At 45.9% G+C, this 18,805-nt stretch overlaps 1 protein-coding gene across 3 annotated transcripts in view; it reads left to right on the top strand.

Moving 5' to 3' along the window:
- The window catches only part of FAM110B (family with sequence similarity 110 member B), a 150,407-nt gene extending 131,861 nt beyond the window's left edge, over positions 1 to 18,546 (top strand). For all 3 annotated transcript variants that reach the window (XM_004768791.3, XM_004768793.3, XM_004768792.3), the window contains one exon: positions 15,294 to 18,546. In XM_004768791.3, the coding sequence (XP_004768848.1) occupies positions 15,593 to 16,705 (1,113 nt within the window). In that variant the 5' untranslated portion in view covers positions 15,294 to 15,592 and the 3' untranslated portion in view covers positions 16,706 to 18,546. The remainder of the gene's footprint in view (positions 1 to 15,293) is intronic.
- The last annotated feature ends 259 nt before the right edge of the window (positions 18,547 to 18,805 follow it).

Here is an 18,805-nt window from a genome sequence, read left to right as displayed (position 1 = left end):
GGAGGCCAGGGAGATGCTGCGGTAAAGGGTGGAGCCAGGGTAGGAACCCTAGAACCTGAAGGATGCAGCCCCATGAGCCCCTCTTTCCTCCTTATTTGCTTAGCCCATCTGGTCCTCTGTCATCGGTGTCTCTCAGACGACTTTCCTCCACTCACCACTGGAATGGTTACGGGTTAGACTCTGACTTTTCCGTCTTTAGCTCTAATCCCCTGCTGTTCTTCCTTAGAACCCAGCCATCCTATCTCACTGCCTTTTCTCTGAGTTGTGCAGTCTGCGCTCTGGAATGTTGTGAATGCCACACTCGCCTCAGTATGTCCAGCTACATAGGTGGCTGGTGCAGGGTTGGCTTTAGGCGGTATTTGTCTAGTGATTGACTTCCTGCCATTGATACTATATATGCGTTGAATTCTGAGCTGTTTCTCCCTGGGGTCTCTGATTTCCCATTGGTAACCTTCAAATTCAGGAAAGCGATATGTTCTTCCTCTGTCTTGTAGGAGATAAAATTGTAATTGATCAGAGGATCTGCTTTTGGCAGAAGAAGCAGTAAAGGGAGAGTCGTCGCTTCTTGTCACTTGTAGGTTTTGCCTCTGTGGCAGTCTGTTATCTGTGCCAGAAGGTAGCTGCTGACTTACTGGAGTCAAGGAACGTTCCCACAGCAACAACACTGGTGTTCCATCTTGCAGCATCTGCCCATGCCCACCCATGGTCTCTGAGGGGGGGTCCATAACCTCCACCTGGACCCACAGCGTCTCTCCCCCCTGCCATTCCTTTAGAGCCATCATCATTCAGAAAGGTCTCCTCCAGGGTCACAGGCCAGTTACAAGATGTCCCAGACAACCTCTGACTCCTCTAAGCCATTACTCAGCGCCTGTGTTAATGTTTGTAGTTCTGGGTTTTGTGTCCCTGTTCTCAGCACGTTTGTGTGAAGCCTCTCTCCTACCTCATGCTCATGTTTCTTTTTCTGCTGTATCATTTCTGTCAGCATACACATGTGCTGTCATTTCTACCATCTTAAAGAGGTAAAAAAAAAAAAAAAAACTCTCTTGATCCTACTTCCCCTCTAGCCATCACCTCTTCTCAAAGCTCCTGGAATAAGCCGCCAACACTCAGTCTCATCTCTCTTCCCTTCTCTCCCTAGCACTTTCCCGAGCTTTCTACTGAAGTCGGCAGCTAGTTTCCACCTTGCTACTTCCTTGTTCTCTTTTTCTTGTTAGCAGCTATACTTATCAGACTATGTATTTTCTTTATTCCTCTTACTTATCATCAGGTATACGAGCACCATAAATGTGGTTCATTTTCTTCATTGCCTGATCTACAGTAGATGCTCAGTAAACATTTTCTGAATGAACCATGAGGCTGCTGGTGCTTCCTACCTTCTAGACCTTCTGTGTACATGAACTTGCTTAACCATGCCCCTTTAGGGGGCTGCTCCCTTGAGGGCAATTAGGTTGTAGGACGTTGTCATTGTCATAGCAAGTGGGTCTCCATGGTCTGAGGGACTCATGCCTTCTACAGGCAAGCCCAGAGGTGGGCTTAAGCTTCGTCAAGACAAAGTCTGGTTGTTACCTCATCACCTGATGACTAGCTTGTTATTTTTCCTGCGTTAAGAAGACATTCTGTAAATGAAACAAGATGGGATTGGGTGGGAGACAAACCATAAGAGACTCTTAATCTCACAAAACAAACTGAGGGTTGCTGGGGGGAGGGGTTTGGGAGAAGGGGGTGGGATTATGGACATTGGGGAGGGTATGTGCTTTGGTGAGTGCTGTGAAGTGTGTAAACCTGGTGATTCACAGACCTGTACCCCTGGGGATAAAAATACATTATATGTTTATAAAAAATAGAAAATTAAAAAATAAATAAATAAATAAAAAGAAGACATTCTGATTTCCTTAGGAAGATATTGGCATAATTATTTTCCACCAAGGAGGGTGAAGTGAAATTTTGAGATCCCCTCAGAGAACCTTCCCAGACCGAGTTTTTATTGTCACAGCCACAGACTGGATGTATTGGGCCTATTTTTCATATTTTATGAAGGCCATCTTGCCGAGTTTTCAGAACATCCTTCCTCCTCTCATTCCCCCTCACTGTTTCATCCCTCTGGCACAACCTAGCGTGGCTCTCTGCAGTTTCTCCCGACAGCGGGGGACACAGTTTCTGCCACCGCAACAGGAAGGAGGTTTTGTTATGAAAGCAGCCTGAGGCCTGGCATCGGATGGGTTGGAGGTGGTGAGGAGGGCACCTGCTGTGTTCTTTCCTCCCTGCCTCTCTGGCTCACATCCAGACCAGCCCCTCGTCCCTCCTTCCAGGGATGGGTGTTTCCATGACTGTTAGAGCAGTGCAAGGGCACAGGGTGAGAATATAGCCAGACCTGAGGTTGACAACAAGCTGGCCAGCTTCAGGCAAGTCCCTTACACGTTCTGAGCCTCAGTTTCCCCATCTGCTAAGTGGAACAAATGATACCTGTTAGGCAAGGCTGATAAATATAAGGTATCCATCCCACCTAGCCTGAGGTCTGGCAGAGGAAAGGTAGCGCCCCACCTCGACAAATGGTTACTGCTCTATTTCTCTTCTTAGACTTAGTGATTGTGCCTACAATCGAAAGCTTGAGAGATCATGAAACACTAAACCTCAGCAACCACATTTTGGCACAAGCAAGATAATTCTTGTTAAAAAATAATGGAAAACTCCATTTCTCGCCAAACAAAATATGATAGAGACTGAGCGGGGAGAAAAACGATTTCAAAAAGTCTACTCCCTTTTATCACTTTGAATGAGTCATTTTTCTTTAGTAAACAGGAGTGAGAAGCTTAAAATTAATCAAGATAGAGGCAGATAGCATCATTCTAAAGTGAAAGCATGAAGGGAAGTAGTTAAAAAAAAAAAAAGGTGCCTTATATGTGAGTGGATCATGAAGGCGGAGCGTTCAGAGCTTATGAAAGACACATTTTGTCCATCCTGCAGTGTCTGTAGTTTTTACAAGTTTTTATCAGATTACTTTTACTATGGACTTGCGATTACCGTAATCCTTAGAGAGCCTCTTAAATGCACAGCTGTGTGTTTGTTTTCTTTGCATAGCAGGAGCATGGAGATGGGGAAGGAAGCAAAGCCTTCGGGATAGTTTTAGCTTTTTGTTGTTTATACTGAGGCGGAGACCCATCCTGAATTGAACACATGTCAGACAGGGTCCCTGCAAGAGATACCATCAGGGAGTGTGGCCTGGAAGAAGGGGTCCTGGTGGCAGTTGAGAATGGACAGGCGGGAGAGGGTTGTGCTCCCCCTCACCCCCCGAGATGTATCTTTGTCACCAGGATCTCCCCCTCCCTCCTAACGGCAGCTTGCTTCCAGACACCTCCAAACTGCCTAGCAGAGCCAGCAGTTTGGCCTCCTGACTGCTGTTCCAGTTCCAGCGAGCTCAGATGCAGAGCTGGAACAGGCCTGGGCAAGTTGAATGAACTTATTAGTCATTCCTGAGCTCCTTGTCACCTGGACCCAAAAATAATACTTCAAGTGCAAATTGTGGTGAAACCTTACCTTGTGCTATTCTCAGTTGGAAAATGATTGGTCTAAGATTGGTAAGTGCTAGAGATTAAACTGTGTGCCGCGAAACTAGACGTCGATCTACTGAGGTGTCATACTTTGAAAATGATTATTTGTCCCACAATTCCATCTAACCCTTAAAAATGAAAAAACTACAGTTATCGCTTCTGGGTACACTTGAGGCAGAGAACTAGTTGTTCTAACAACTGCTGTATACCAACTATTCAAGAAACAGTAATTCTAAGTGTTCCTTGGCAAATGAGATCCACAGTATTTGTTTGAAATGAACCTACTGGTTGTGCTTTAAAATTCTACCTTGTATTAATTTCCCTTTGTGCCACATTAGCGTTCTAAGCAGAGTTCAGTGCTGGTGTGTTCGTTAAGTTGTGCATTGGCAGGCTGTTGCCCCAGAGTCTCCAATCAGAAGGAGGCATTTTTTTTTTTATAATTTTTTTTTCTTTTAAAGATTTTTATTTATTTATTTGACAGACAGAGATCACAAGTAGGTAGAGAGGCAGGCAGAGAGAGAGAGAGGAGGAAGCAGGCAGAGCCCGATGCGGGACTCGATCCCAGGACCCTGAGATCATGACCTGAGCTGAAGGCAGAGGCTTAACCCACTGAGCCACCCAGGCGCCCCCAGAAGGAGGCATTTTGAGTGTAGTTTCAAATGTGTTAAGTTTCTTCCCAGTTGCACTTTTGGAGCTTTTCATTTGACATATTAATTGAGTCTTTATAATATAAAATGATGTGCTAGATCTTCTGCTGGGTGCTTGGTATTTTATTTCAGCCTACTATGTGCATGGCTGGTGGCTTTTCTAGAAATAGCAATCAAAAGCACGTGATCCCTACTATCCGATGCTCTGGGTCGTAAGATAGTATGAAATCTCCGTCTTATGTTGCTCGTTGTTCTTTCTAATTTATTTCTCATTATTTCCATCCAAGTTCAGGTAACTTTGATAGCTCTGCAGTCAGCGGTATCCAGAAAGAAAATGAAATTAATGGAACCCAATTTATAACCACTCCACCTTCTCTACTTCTGCATTTAAGCTGTTAGCAAATAGCATGGTTATTTGATTTCACAAAAAGTTAGGAAGGTAAACTCTAAGTAGTAAATAGCCATTTGCTAAGCAGTAAATAACCAAGGTTAGAGTTTAGAACTAAAATATAATTAGCGTGGGTCCTTAGCCATATTACTCAAATAAAAAACACGTAAAATGCATCACCCATATCTTTTTAAAAGCACTGGAGTGATGGTGTGACTCAGTGAGGTGGGCCTCCTCCTTTAGGGACATTGGCAAGATTGAATTTTAAAACCTCGGGCACCTGGGTGGCTCAGTGTGTTGAGTATCTGCCTTTGACTCAGGTCATGATCTCAGGGTCCTGGGGTCAAGTCCTGCACTGGGCTTCCTGGTCAGTGAGGGGCCTGCTTCTCCCTCTCCCTCTGTGCCTCCTTTCTGCTCGAGCTCATTCGTGTTCTCCTTCAAATAAATAATTTTTAAAAAATAAAAACCTATAAGATGCATTAATGCAGTCCTGAGGACATCATATGTGCTTACCAAGAAGTGGTCATGATTAACACGTTAATTATTAAACATAATACCTAGGAATTTACCTAATACATTTAGAGTGATCTTGATCTACTGTCAAAAAAAAAAAAAAATGCTGCTTTGTTTTTTCTCCCTTCAGGTTGAAAAATGTTTCACAAATTTATTTTAACACGTTGTGAAGTGTATTTCAGAGTAAATATCCTTTTACCCCAAGGCTGATGCCTAGAAATTAAAAATATTTTCAGAAATGAAGGATCGCTCTGTATTGTCACCCTTAATCTTTGTTGTTGCATGTATGTGCTGTGGTTGCCGTAGAGTACAAGTTTGCACAGCTAAAGGGAAAAGTAGTATGCAAAATGCATTTACTGAGAATGAATGTCAGTGGAGAATGGGGCACAGGGTACCCAGATCCACACAGCCCCAGATTCTGGTCAGTTCTCTCAGAGGCGAGGCACAAGTACTTACCCTCTCCTCCTATACAGGGGCTCAGATAGCATTTCGGGGGTAATCATGGGGATGGATACGGTGGCACTCTTAGCAGTATCTCCGTGAACAACACACGTAGCTCACAGAGTTCATAATCCGCGACATCGTTAAGCCCCTGCAAGACCATTAGGTTCCTGGTCTCTACCTAGGGGACCAGCTAACACTGAGACCAACGCGAACTAGCCAGGTTTCTAAGGCCTGCGATTTGAGTGCCCTAGTCTATAAAAAAGGAACGTGGTCCCTTGAATTCAACATTCATTTAGAATTTGGCCCTGGCCTCCCACATTCTCGCAGCTGAACGTAAAGCCACATAAAATTCTCACTAGAGAGAATAAAAGTGACAGAATAAAGAGAATAAAAGTGATCCGAAAGTGGTATCATTTTATGTTTGTTCGGAGAAGACAGGCAGGCCTAGTGGATTTTCATTAGGAATTCTAGTAGCCCTGCTTTTTAGTTATTTGTAGTTATTTTCATTAAGCAAGCACTTATATTGGCCAGTGATTTTTGGCACTGGCTACACACACAGCCTTGATTTCTGTAATCTCCGGTGAAATCAGGCAGAGCTTCTCCACATTGGAACAAGTTGGTGGCCCTCTTATAGCAACGTTTCCTTTACCTTTGGCCAAAAAAGAATATTGAACCAGAAGTGTGATTTTTTTTTCCCCTCTGATGCCCTTTTTCCTTTAAATTGTCTTAAGTAGGAGAAAGGCATTTTCAAAGAAACCCGTAACATTTTTAAATAATGGATTGACTTCAAACTGAAAATGAAGCATGTGAATATGTTTTCTAAATGACCTTGAGAATGACATTAAAGAATCCATCATAGATTGAGATTTGACCTACTATTTTTCTCCTACCAATTTTAGGTTTGATTTCGTTTTTAATAATGACTTTATTATTTACTCTAGCCTGGTTCACTCACATAACTGTTTGCTTTGAAATTCGAAACCACATATTTTCTCTGTAACTCAGATAAAAATGGGGTCACGCAAATGACCTTTCAGACAGAAACTGCATGGTCCATCCACTTTGACAGAAATAGCACACACTCACACACACACACACACACTATCGCTGGAGAGTAATGGAATCATTTTAAGACAAAAGATCATTCAGTTACCATAAAGCTTGAAATCTAATGATGGTGATTATCAGTGCCAATTTGTGGACACTGGGGACGAAATTTAATAACCGCTCACATTTACTGAGCAAACTTGGTGCCGAGTTCCACGCTGAGCCCTTTTCAGTGTATTCCCTCACAGAATTCCCACATCAGCTCTAGGAAGCGTAGGAATCATTATCCATAGATGAGGAAATTGAGGTACACTGAGCTTGAGTAATTTCCTGGGGTCGCAGACCCCACTGTGGAGTAAGCGCAGTAGACCTTGACCTGGAACCTGGGCTCTGAACTGAGGAGGGGCAGCGAGTCCAAGGGCAGAGGGAAAACCTGAAAGATATTATGTGGAACCCTTTTGTCTTTTGCCCTGGATTCATGAGGGTTAAACTGGAAGTGTGTGTACTCTTTTTCCCAGTGCCCTGAGAACTCACCTAGCCAAGTTCTCCTTTCCATCCCCACGATGAAATCTCAGATGGGACCCATAGCTCTTCAGTTAGTCTTAAATAATTGAAAATTCTCAGATCAGTTTCAGGATAAAAGAGCCCAGGCCAGCATTTGTCTCAACTCAGACTCCAACCTCTCATCTGGTTTAAATGAGCTTCTGCCTCTTCCAACTTGGTGTTGGCTTGGAAGGGGAGGAGGAGGAATTACTGTGGAGGAGGAGACATTGTAATAAACATTGTGGGTTTTTCCTCTCTCCTTCCTTTCTCCAGTTCCTTTCCCACTCATGATTAGGTATCACCTCTGACCTCTCCCTGTAGGTCCTGTGAGGGTGTGCAAATGTGCAGGGCATGCAGAGTGTTGTGGGGAAGAGGACAGGATTCCTCTCCTTGTCCCTGGGCATGGGCTCTTCGTAGCTGGCTCTTGCTGGGAGTTTTTGGGTTGCCTGGCGGCAGCCACACCCCCTCCAGCCACTCAGGGGGCGCTCACAGCCTTTCCCTTGGTGCAAGGCGGCTGGCTTCTGTTGAGGGTGAATCTTTGGGGGAATTCCTTTTATCATAACCCCAGACCACCTTTTCCCAAGTACGAACATGGACCTAGGAAGCTCCCATCCCTGTACGCATGGAAACACAGCTTCCTCTCATCTGTCTGAGATCAGGTTAGACAGACATAGCCTCCTACATCACAGTCCTGAGCAGAGAGCTGAGACTCCTATGGCAAAGTTGTCTCCCATTCTGGTCTTTGTTTGCCGACTTGACATGAGGCAACACTGTGGGTAACAAATTGCACCCCTCCATGCTTCCCTCTGGACTTGCTCGGCTCACAGCGCCACCTGGAGGGTATTTCCATAACACAGGGCCTCCTGGGTTGTCAGAATAATTTTCTCACATTTATCAAAACGCAGGCACAAGTCTCCTGCTGTTGCACCAGTGTGCCCCAGCACATTATATGAGAGCTAGTGAGATAGACATCACTTCTTGATCCATATCTGGGTAGTTGTTTTAAGTGAAGAGTTGGCCTCTCCCACATATGTGCCCTCATTCCAACATCTGTTTGTATCCTACCATTGTGTAGAATGCACATTTCAGGAGAAACAGGACTTAAAGGAGGTGCTGAGAAAGTATGGAAGTGGTTTACCTAACATGTGGAAAATTGAAACAAAGTAATGGAAACTTAGGGTGGAGATTGTTACTAAATAACATATGAATGAAGACCTCCTCTAGCCAACTGAAAAAAATAAGCTGAAAAATGATGAGGATACTGGAATCAGAAGTTGAAACGTTATTTGGAAAAGCCCCTAGGGGCACCTGGGAGGCTCAGTTGGTGAAGTGTCCACCTTCAGCTCAGGTCATGATCTCAGGGTCCTGGGATCCAGTCCTGCATCCGGTTCCGTGCTTCTCCCTCTCCTGCTTCCCCTGCTTGTGCACTGCTCTCTCTTCTCTCTCTCTGTCAAATAAGTAAATAAAATATTTTTTTAAAAAGTCAAAGGAAAAGCCCCTAGCTTCCAAGAGTATTCAAAGTGATAGTGTGAATGGCCGGATTATTTCACTTACAGCTTGGAGCTGATGCTGATGGTCACGCTGAGGTCAAAAAAGAGAAGCTTCAGCCATCAGAATTATAGATGAGCGGGATTCACCAGATGATAAGAAAGAACGAGGCACGTCATTCAGTAATTGAAAAAGTACAGGTCCTGAAAGGGCAGTGGTTTTGACTTAATGCTTCCAGATGGTTGGCCCTCTGAATTCTTAGTTTCTGTTCAGTCACTAGTGTGCAAATACAGTCCATTTTTGGAAACATACTTACTTTTCCACTTCCGATATGCTCCTCTACTTTTGCATTGTATTTTTTACAATTATTTTAGCACTGTGAAAGAAACCGATTCAAAGGAGTCTGCACTTGGAAGGGAAGATGTTGAAAACATGGCGTATTCACTAAAATTGATAAATCAGTGTCTTCCAAGGGGAATGGCATTGCTTCCTTTAGCCCCCAGAACTCTTAAGCATTATTTTTTAATGCATTTTGCTTCTAAATATAATCTTTTTGTGATAACCACGGTATTGTTAACTATGTGCGATATGTATTAAGGAGGTGACAAATTTTGTGACACCCTGCTGGTTCAGAAATCACCAGCGTTGGAGGTCAGGACCGATGTGTGCATGCACTGGGCTGGTTTGTAGGGGCCGCTAGAGTTGGGTTTGGCTCAGGCCTGGCATGCAGAAGAGCAAGCAATGGAAGAGAGAGTGTACTTACCCATAAGCCACTTCTCAGTAGTCATACCAGAAGCCCAGTCATCCTCAGTATGCCCCCTCACCCTCCACACCTGGTGTGTCTGCAAATTCAGCCCAGTGTACCTCGTCAGCATCTCTTGAATTGTCCATGCTTCCGTCCATCCCCAGAGACCCCCTCCTCATAACTGTTATGTGAACAAAAAGTGCCTCTGCCCCTACTGAATCTTCTCAAATCCCGTAAAGAAGTGGGTACTATTATTATCCCCATTTTGGAGATGGAGAAGTTGAGGCCCAAGGCTACTCAGCTTTATGGGGCTGAGCCAGGACCCAGACCCAAAGTCAGCTGCTCTGAGCCCTGCTGCTCTCTCCCACCCCCAGACAGTTCTGACTGGCTCCTGTCAAAGCCCCTCTGGCTCCCCTCTCCAGCTACCCATTCTCTGCCAGCTGGGGATTTCTTAAAAATACAGATCTGACCATGTCACTGATGCTTCATTCCCCTTCTGTTTGCTCCCCATACTCTGCCTAAAACCTGGAGTCCATCTGCCCTTGCCACCCGCAGTGGGTCTCTGACCACTGTCCCCTTAGCACACCGGACCAGCCACTGGCTGTCTTTGATGTTTCTGAATTGTACCATGAACTCAGTAGACAGCCGCTTTGAGAATGGATGGACGCGCCTTTATTCCAGATCCTCACTGCCCTTCATACGACTGACTACTGAGAAGTGGTTTGTGGGGAAGTCTTTTGGGACAGTCCTGCCACATTTGTCACTGGCATTATCCAATTCATATTCGTCATATGCATTTTGAGTCTTTTTTTTCCCCCTAAATTATCATGACTTCCTGTTTCTTTACACCTGACACCTAATTGCTCCATCGACAGGTACTAACTGATTGAACACAGCCCATCATTCAGTGAGCACTCCTACATTGTGAGTGCATTTCTCTTATATTTGTTAAGAATTCAAACGTCACATTGTCCTATGAAACTGTGTGTTTTTTACTTCACTGACATGGATGCTTGTCTGTTCTTAAACGGGAATATCCAAGAACAGCTGTGAGAGGGACCCCCCCACACAGCAAGTTGGAATTTGATGCCTTAAAGTCATTAGCACAAACACTATTACAAAAAAAGTCAGAAAGCGACATGGCACAATTGTATATGTATCGCAGTGTTCTGTGATCAGACACATGAGGAAATTAGAAAGATCAGTTCTTCAAGAATCCTTATTAACCTCAAAGGTAAACTGCTTCTTTTCTTATTTGCCTCCAAGAATGTTTGAACCGAGATGTTCTCAAGCTCACCAAATTCAACACATTCAATTTTTATAGATAAGGTCACCACACTGAGCTGTTTGGTGATCAGAAATTGAATTAAACTCCCCCTTGACAGCAACATTACCGCCTTGTCCATGCCGGAAGGCACCTGGGAAATGGCCAGTCTTCACATATTTAAGAAACTTCTGTAGGTGGATCTGGGACTGTGTTCAATCCCAGGGTGTCCTTGCTCTAACTGCAGTGCTTTCTTCATACTTAAAATTTAAAGACCAATTAAGCATTAACTATCTCTTTCTTTTTACTTACCAGAAGCACTTGGCCCCCAGTGTTTCACAAATTGAATTTTAAAATCGGGTGAGTTTCTGCAGAGATCTGGATTTGCTGCTTCAACAGTGAACAGCAGTCCCCATGGCAGCCCTTAGCTGGCGGCCTCTCACACAGGCCACAGTCGCCCATCATCAGCCCCACCTCAGAGGCACTGCGGTGCGTGGTACCCGGATTCCAGCACCTTTACCTTTAAGCATTTTTCACATAAAGTGTGTAGAGGCATTTCAGTTCCAACCTGTTGCTTCCTAGTACAGCAGCGGGCTTCCTTCCCTTTGCCCTGGCCAGTCAAAGGCTGGACCAGCTTCCTGGGCATCACCTGGGATCTTTGAGAAATGCAGAAGCTCGGGCCACATCCCAAATCTACTTCAGGATTTTCCATTTCAAGGACATCCCCAAGCAGCCACCGGCACCTTCAAGTTTCAGAAACACTGCTACAGTGAGTGGGAGTCACCATTTGTTTCTGCGCCCTCTGTCCCTGCCTGGTATTCCACTGCCACACAGATAACATGTCCAGAGCGCAGTGGAGTTCACACGTGCTCTGCTTCAGCTGACCATTTTGTACCTTGGCTCTGCCAAGCTTTATTCTCCAGTTCATTCTAGACTTTCATGAAATGTTCCAATGAATATTCAGCAAGGTCGAATATAGCGAAATAGTTTGCAAGTGGACATTTCTCTCCATCTGGCTTATGTTTCCTCTTCTTAGCCAGAAGTCAGCGCTCAAGCAGGACTGTATAACTGTGGCGCAAGCAGTCCTGTGCAGCTGAGGTCAAATTTTGCTTTCCTGGAACAGGATGAGGCAACAGCAGTCTCTCCTGGCCACGCCTGAGGGGTCTGCCCAGGTGTTGGGGACCAGTGGCAGGGCTGCGTCAGCAGAGGGTCATGTGCCACAGTGTTCCCTGAGCACAGTTTGTGGTTGTCACAAAATGACGTCGAGATGTAGCCCCGAGTTTCCAGGTGTGTCATCTACCACTTGACCCATCTTTTCACCAAATGTACTTGGTCCTCATCGAGACCATATACCTTACAGAACTCTGGGAATGTACAGCTCTGTCCCAGCCCACACTGTTGAAGCAATGAAAAGCACAAGAACACAAGTTAGGGATTATATGATTAAATAAGTATTAGAAGAAGGAGCAGCCTAAGCCACCTTCATTATGTTTGAAGTACGCATAGTTTGTTGGCTACTCCAGATCCTCCAACACATGACCTGTTCCTACAGCATTGTCTTCTGCTTTCAGTTCTTTCAGGAAGCTGTTTTTCTTGTCCTCTCTGAAGAGTTCAAATTAAAGCTTTTTAAACTCTGAACCTGGTGCTGTGTAAATATCAGTGTGTTGAAAATTATTAGGGCAATTGGGCATGACAGAGGAAAGAAGCGGGGTGGAGCAAAAAGGAAATGAAGTGGAAAGTGGTTGCAGTCAGTGCCTTTCTTACATAATCCTTCCACACCGGTTTTGTTCTAGAAACTGCTCACCAAGGTTAGATGGCTGGGAGCAGACAGTCTTGCCTGCAGGAGCCCTCCGGAGGGTGTCTGCCTCCGTTTACCCATTTTCTCGCCTTTTTTTCCAGGAAGAAATCAGTGTGAAAGCAGCCCAGTGAGCTTCCTGAGGCGTGAGCCCTGGTACACAGACTGGTGTCCGTCAGTCCTGTGCGTTGAGAGTAACGATTCTTATTTAGTGTTCAAAGATCTCAGAGCCCGCCGTGACAGGGCATGCTGGAGAGTTTGGGTCAGTGACAACATAGATATTTGGGCTTCTGGTCCTGATGGAATGGATGGAATTACAAGGGAAGAGTCATGCAGGGGCATGGGCTTTAAGGCCAGTTCACAAAAGGATGATCAGGACAACTCATCATTCAGAGAGTATTTTCCTAAGAACAGTGAATGCAGGAACCATGGTCCAATCATAGGCCAATAGTCCCAGGTGCCATTTTCAAAGTGGAGATAGTTCGTTCATTCTTAGCTTCTCAGAACCCCATGATTTAGAGGGAGAGAGGATCTTGGGAATCTCATTCAAGCACCTCATATCCCAGATGAAGGGAGGAGGCCCCGGAGAAGAGGTATGAGCTCCGTCACCTACCCCCACCGGGCCACCTTCCCACTTGCCTTGCAGAAAGCTTGCTTTGGTCTTTAACACAAAGCTGATGGGCGCAAATCTCAGTCATGTCCTTCACTTTGCTCCCAAATGTACTGCCACTGTCCCAACTGCAGACACATTTGGAAGCCCCAGATGTGAAGATGGAGCTGGAGATGTTATACTCATTCACTTACTGGGGAGAAATGTGGCCTGGTAGGAGTGGGGGCATGGTGGGTGGGGCAACCCTCTCTCAAGCGCCTGGAAAGATCCAGTGGGGTTGCCTCTGAGCCCAGGTTCTGCTACCTGTTCTGCTTCTGAGCTCCACAGGGAAAGGGGCTCCAGTTCACCTTCCATTAGGTGGACCCTAGGGTGGTAGATGAAGAAACACAGAAGGCTCCGCGGAGAAATTGCCGCTCCCCTCTGGCATTTCATTCAGAATTTGTTCAAAGAAGCAATCTCACTTAATCTTCATGAGAGGGGGGAGGAGGTGGCTCTTTCAACTAAATTGAAGTATCATAACAGAACTGCACAATTAAAGGAAGTCATTATGTAGGAATTGCCTTGGGGCTTCTCAAGTCTTGCCTCGGAAAATATTTTTATTAGAACAAATCCTTTTGCAGATTACCGAAATTGTCTCTTTGCAAAACATGGCGGTGAGTGTATTTGGAGATTGAGTTTTTAAAAGATGGTAAGGGAGGGGTGCCTGGGTGGCTCAGTGGGTTAAAGCCTCTGCCTTCAGCTCAGGTCATGATCTCAGAGTCCTGGGATTGAGCCCCACATCTGGCTCTCTGCTCAAGCAGGGAGACTGCTTCCTCCTCCCTCTCTCTGCCTACTTGTGATCTCTGCCTGTCAAATAAATAAATAAAAAATTTTAAAAAAATAAAAAAATTATTAAAAAAAAGATGGTAAGGGAGAACAATCAGGCTTCCCTTCCCCCACCTCCACTCTTGTTCTTAATAGACACTTCATTTTCTTAACATGCAAGTAGATGATTTTATGGTTATACCACTCTCTTTATTTTGCAAATTAGTTTTTTGATGTTAGTTGAATACATGATCCTTAATATTCCTAATTATAGCCAAAGACGCCGAAAAAGTCTGTACCCAGTTACTTTGGGATGCTGATGCATTCAAAAATGTTCTCTGCCAGCAGTAACAGGCAGAGAGCAGAGTTGTTCTTAGAAAAATGCTACATATATTGTGTACTAAGTAGAAAGCCGTATATATATTGTGTACTAAATAGATTTCTTTTGGGAGTACTGATAAATGTTTCCTTACAGTGGTTTTGGTTGAGGGAGAAGGTGGTCAAATTGTTCAGAAAGCCATGAATAATAAGTACCTGAATAGTTAACTATTATGCCAGTTTTCTCTAACGTGACATATTTAGGTGTGACTGACCTCTTTAAGATTGTGTTCTGAGTTCCCTAAGGGATTGGGGGACCTACACAACACAGAGACACTTTTGTTTTCTGCTCATTAAGTGTGAAAAATCATGGAGCACTTATAATCAAATTATCTAGTTACAAGGTTAATCTAGAGGTTTTTCTAGTTTTGTTTAATTAAAAAATAAGCTTGTAGTTAACAGGAAGTCCTACATTTGTCTCCGTTTTCAGGAGAAAATGTTTTCAAATATATTAGTTGGCAAAAGTAAGATAACCGAAACACGCTTTTTTATTTTTATTTTTTTTCATCTTTGCTGCCAATCCCTTTTCTTGCCAGTATTTTCAGTTTTTGAAGAATTAAAGAAGTGCTCGTTTCAGATGTTATGGAGAGATTGGGTAGTAAGAAATCAGAAGTTTTGCTTCGCTGAGAAAGAGACGTATTCTAATTCACCGCTGCCAGAGACTGCAGCAGATGCCGGATTCCTAGGAACCCAGGGGCGTTCAGTGAACTGGGAACGCGGCTCTGCCAAACCCGCATTTCCACATTCAGCCAGGATTTCCTGGGTTTGATACAAGAAATGCCAGCCGGGCGTGATTAGGGGGCGGATCTCACCAACGGGGAGGCGGCCACAAGAGCCCACGCGTGGGAAAGCTCGGCCCCTCTCTGTCCCCCAGCACCCGGGTCCGACTGCGGGCGCCAGGGCGCGGGCTGGGATGCCGGGCGCGGGCGGTCCGCGCTCCGGGACCCCGGGATCGCCGCCCAGAAGCGGCCCAGGGCCGGGAGGCCGGCGGAGGCGGGGGCGCCGCGGGGTTTCTCTGTTGCTACAGCCGTGATGTCACTCGCCCATCCTAACCCGCGGTTGGTTGTTGTGTGTTTCAGCTCTGCCTGCAGTTGAGCACAAAGACCTGGAGGAGACTCCCACATCTTTCAGGGAGAAGAAAGGAGGCAGCTAAGCAGATTAAAGGAACTTGTGGCTTGTGGCCTTTCGGAAAGGGGGAAAGTGAATCAGAGGCCCGGTGGCAGTTAATGAGCTGTGAGATGAGGCGCCGCTGCTGCTGACACCCAGATTCCAGGCTCCGTCCGCTGCCCTTTGTGCTTCGTGTACATGTGTCTATTCAGCGTATCCGGAGGCGCCCAGACCAGAATCCAACACGGCTGCCGGGGAGAGACCACCCACCATGCCCACGGAGACCCTACAGACAGGTAGCATGGTGAAGCCGGTCAGCCCCGCGGGCACCTTCACCTCGGCGGTCCCCCTGCGCATTCTCAACAAAGGGCCTGACTACTTTCGCAGGCAGGCCGAGCCCAACCCCAAAAGACTCAGCGCCGTGGAAAGGCTGGAAGCGGACAAGGCCAAGTATGTCAAGAGTCAGGAGGTCATCAACGCCAAGCAGGAGCCGGTGAAGCCGGCCGTGCTGGCCAAGCCCCCGGTGTGCCCCGCCGCCAAGCGCGCCCTGGGCAGCCCGACGCTCCGGGTGTTCGGCAGCCACGCCAAGACCGAGAGTGGCGTGCAGAGGGAGAACCTGAAGCTCGAGATCCTGAAAAACATCATCAACAGCTCCGAAGGCTCCAGCTCGGGCTCGGGGCACAAGCACAGCTCCCGGAACTGGCCGCCTCACCGGCCAGACTCCACCGACCTGCACCGGCACTCCTTCGCCGAGTCCCTGAAGGTGTACCCCACGCAGGGCCGCGGCAGCCCGCAGGAGGGCGGCTCCCACGTGGGCAGGAGGCTGCTGGAGCAGTCGGCCGAGTCCTTCCTCCACGTCTCCCACAGCTCCTCGGACATCCGCAAAGTGACCAGTGTGAAGCCCCTAAAAGCGATCCCCTGCAGTAGCTCCGCCCCTCCCCTGCCTCCCAAACCCAAGGTCGCGGCCATGGCCACCGTGAAGTCCCCGGAAGCCGAACCGGTGGAACCAGCCTGCGGCGTCAGCCGAAGACCCTCGCTCCAGCGGTCTAAGTCGGACTTGAGTGACAGGTATTTCCGCGTGGACGCGGACGTGGAGAGGTTCTTCAACTACTGCGGACTGGACCCTGAAGAGCTGGAAAACCTTGGAATGGAAAACTTTGCAAGGGCTAATTCCGACATCATATCCCTCAACTTCCGCAGCGCAAGCATGATCAGCTCAGACTGCGAACAGTCTCAGGACAGTAACAGTGACCTTAGAAATGATGACAGTGCCAATGACCGAGTGCCATATGGCATTTCTGCCATCGAAAGAAATGCTAGGATCATCAAGTGGTTATATAGCATCAAACAAGCTAGAGAGTCACAGAAGGTCTCCCACGTGTAAGACCAAGTGCGTGCAGAGGAGGGAGGGGTGGGTCTCTGTCTGTGCATCCGCAGTCGTGAAGGTTGTGAGGTCTCCTTGAAGTGTTGTGAGCTTCTCCACTCTCTTTGTGTTGCTCGTTGTGCAATGTTTCCAAGTTGCATGCCTGTCAACATGGGGACTGACCTGGCTTCCACGTCAACCATCGCTGCAGAGCCTGGCTGAACACAACGTCATCTGCCAAGAGTTTCAGGCCAGAATCCGGTTAGGGCTTCAATCTTAAGCAAAACTGTTTACACAAAAAATGGTATACAACTTCTTCGATATTTATGTGGTTCTTGTGTTTTTATATCCCACGCTCTTGTGTCTTAATTAAAGGTTTTATCAACTGGCTTTTAAGTTGAGAGTAGAATCTTTTTGAAATAAAAAGCCAATTTGCCTACGTGTGAGCCGGAAACAGTGGGGGAAATCCATGAGCTCTGCTACCAAACAGATACAGTGACTGACCTAAGCTAGAGAACCAGGCTGGGTTTTCTGAGGAAGAAAGCGGTGAGCCTGATGTCAATCATTTGCGTATTGGAATTCTCCTGCCACTTACTAAAGTAGTGGTTAGGGCAACAGTGCTACGTTTTGTGTCCGATTAAGTGTGTAAATGTTGGTGCTTCTGTGTAATACCCCAAGGAAAGACAATCAGAAACAATGAAGGTGATTCAATCTAGGAGTTTGGGGGTTGGGGGTTTTTGTTGATGTTCTTCTGATTTGGGTTGATTCCAAAATTTCTACTATTAATCTTATGACGGGAATGATCCTAAAGCTGATACTAAATGTCTTTAAAAAAAAAAAAAAACTTGTTTGTTTTTTGATCGAGAACTGATATTCTGTGCTGACTCTCTTGCCTCTCTCCTTCCCTCCCTGTGCTGTTGATTTATTTGGGAGAGGGGAGTGGGGCTTGTGCAGGTGTGAGCTATCTGAAGACATGAACACAAATGGAAATACCAGCCATATCAGTATAGAGCCTCCCATTCAAAAGCGAATACCTTTCTTAACCGAACCATTATCTGAGCAGTGCGATTGTGTTGTCTTGCATATGTTATTCTCCCAGGCTGTGGACCTTTGTTACAGCTCTAGGAAACTGTAGAAACATGATGCCATGTAGCTTTTCCACCCCTTGGTCTCTAGTGCTGCATAATCGACTCGTTCCTGTTTTTCCCAGTAACCTGTCTTGCAGGTGGATCGTTAGCTGTGGACCAGCTGACAGTTGTAGTGTGTGGTGGCGGAGAGGTAAAAACGTGTAGCAGTCTGCTTCATTGCGCCGTACTCATGCTCTGAAGTTCTCAGCAGCACTACCTTAGACTTTATCAGCTAATGGGAAACTTTTTATGGTGTAAATGCTGTAAGACTTTGTACATACTTCAGTTGTTACGAAATCTTTAAGAAAAAAGAAAAAGTTACGCTAAATAAATAGCTCTGGTGCAGGCACTAACGGTGGTGGTTTCTCTTTGTCCTTGTCTTTGCCCCTGCCACGAAAAGTTTAACTTTGGACTGTGAGCCAGAAGCAGGTTTTCAGTAGCTTCGAAGGAACATGTTTTCATTAAGTTACTTTCGCCATATCACAGTTATTCTGAACAGCGATAGCAGTGTGCTTTTGCTAAAAGAGTTTCGTCAAGCTTCCTAAAATATGCCACCTCTTCTTTACTTAGTTCACACTTGCGTTATTTTTACCTTTTCTTAAACATCAGAGTTTTTCACATCTTCCGCAAGACCTTCGGTTGTAAATATTTATGAGTTCTTAACAGCGGAGACCTACCTTTGAATGTTATTTGTACAAGTCCAGAGTCATTAGCATTAAACGTGTTCATACATTTGTCCACTTGTTCGTTCATTCCTCTTTCAACAGGTCGTTTGGTGAGGGGCCCCCTTTTGGGGCCTCGCAGTTGGCACAGGACCACTGTGGTCAACAACACAGCCTTTGCCTCAAGGAATATAGTTGCGTCCTTTAAGAGAAACAGCATTCCTCTTAGTGGACAGATCTTATCTTCTCTTGGTAGGATGCGGAGTATTCAGGTATCTATTGGATCAAGCTATCTGAAGATTAACATTGCTTCAAAAGTTTCATATACTGTG

The sequence above is a fragment of the Mustela putorius genome, unplaced genomic scaffold, assembly GCF_011764305.1.
Source record: "Mustela putorius furo isolate JIRA1106 unplaced genomic scaffold, ASM1176430v1.1 tig00000151_pilon_pilon_pilon, whole genome shotgun sequence".
Classification (NCBI taxonomy): Eukaryota; Metazoa; Chordata; class Mammalia; order Carnivora; family Mustelidae; genus Mustela; species Mustela putorius.
The sequence above is the reverse complement of the archived record's forward strand: the minus strand, read 5'-3'. Positions and strand labels throughout refer to the sequence as shown.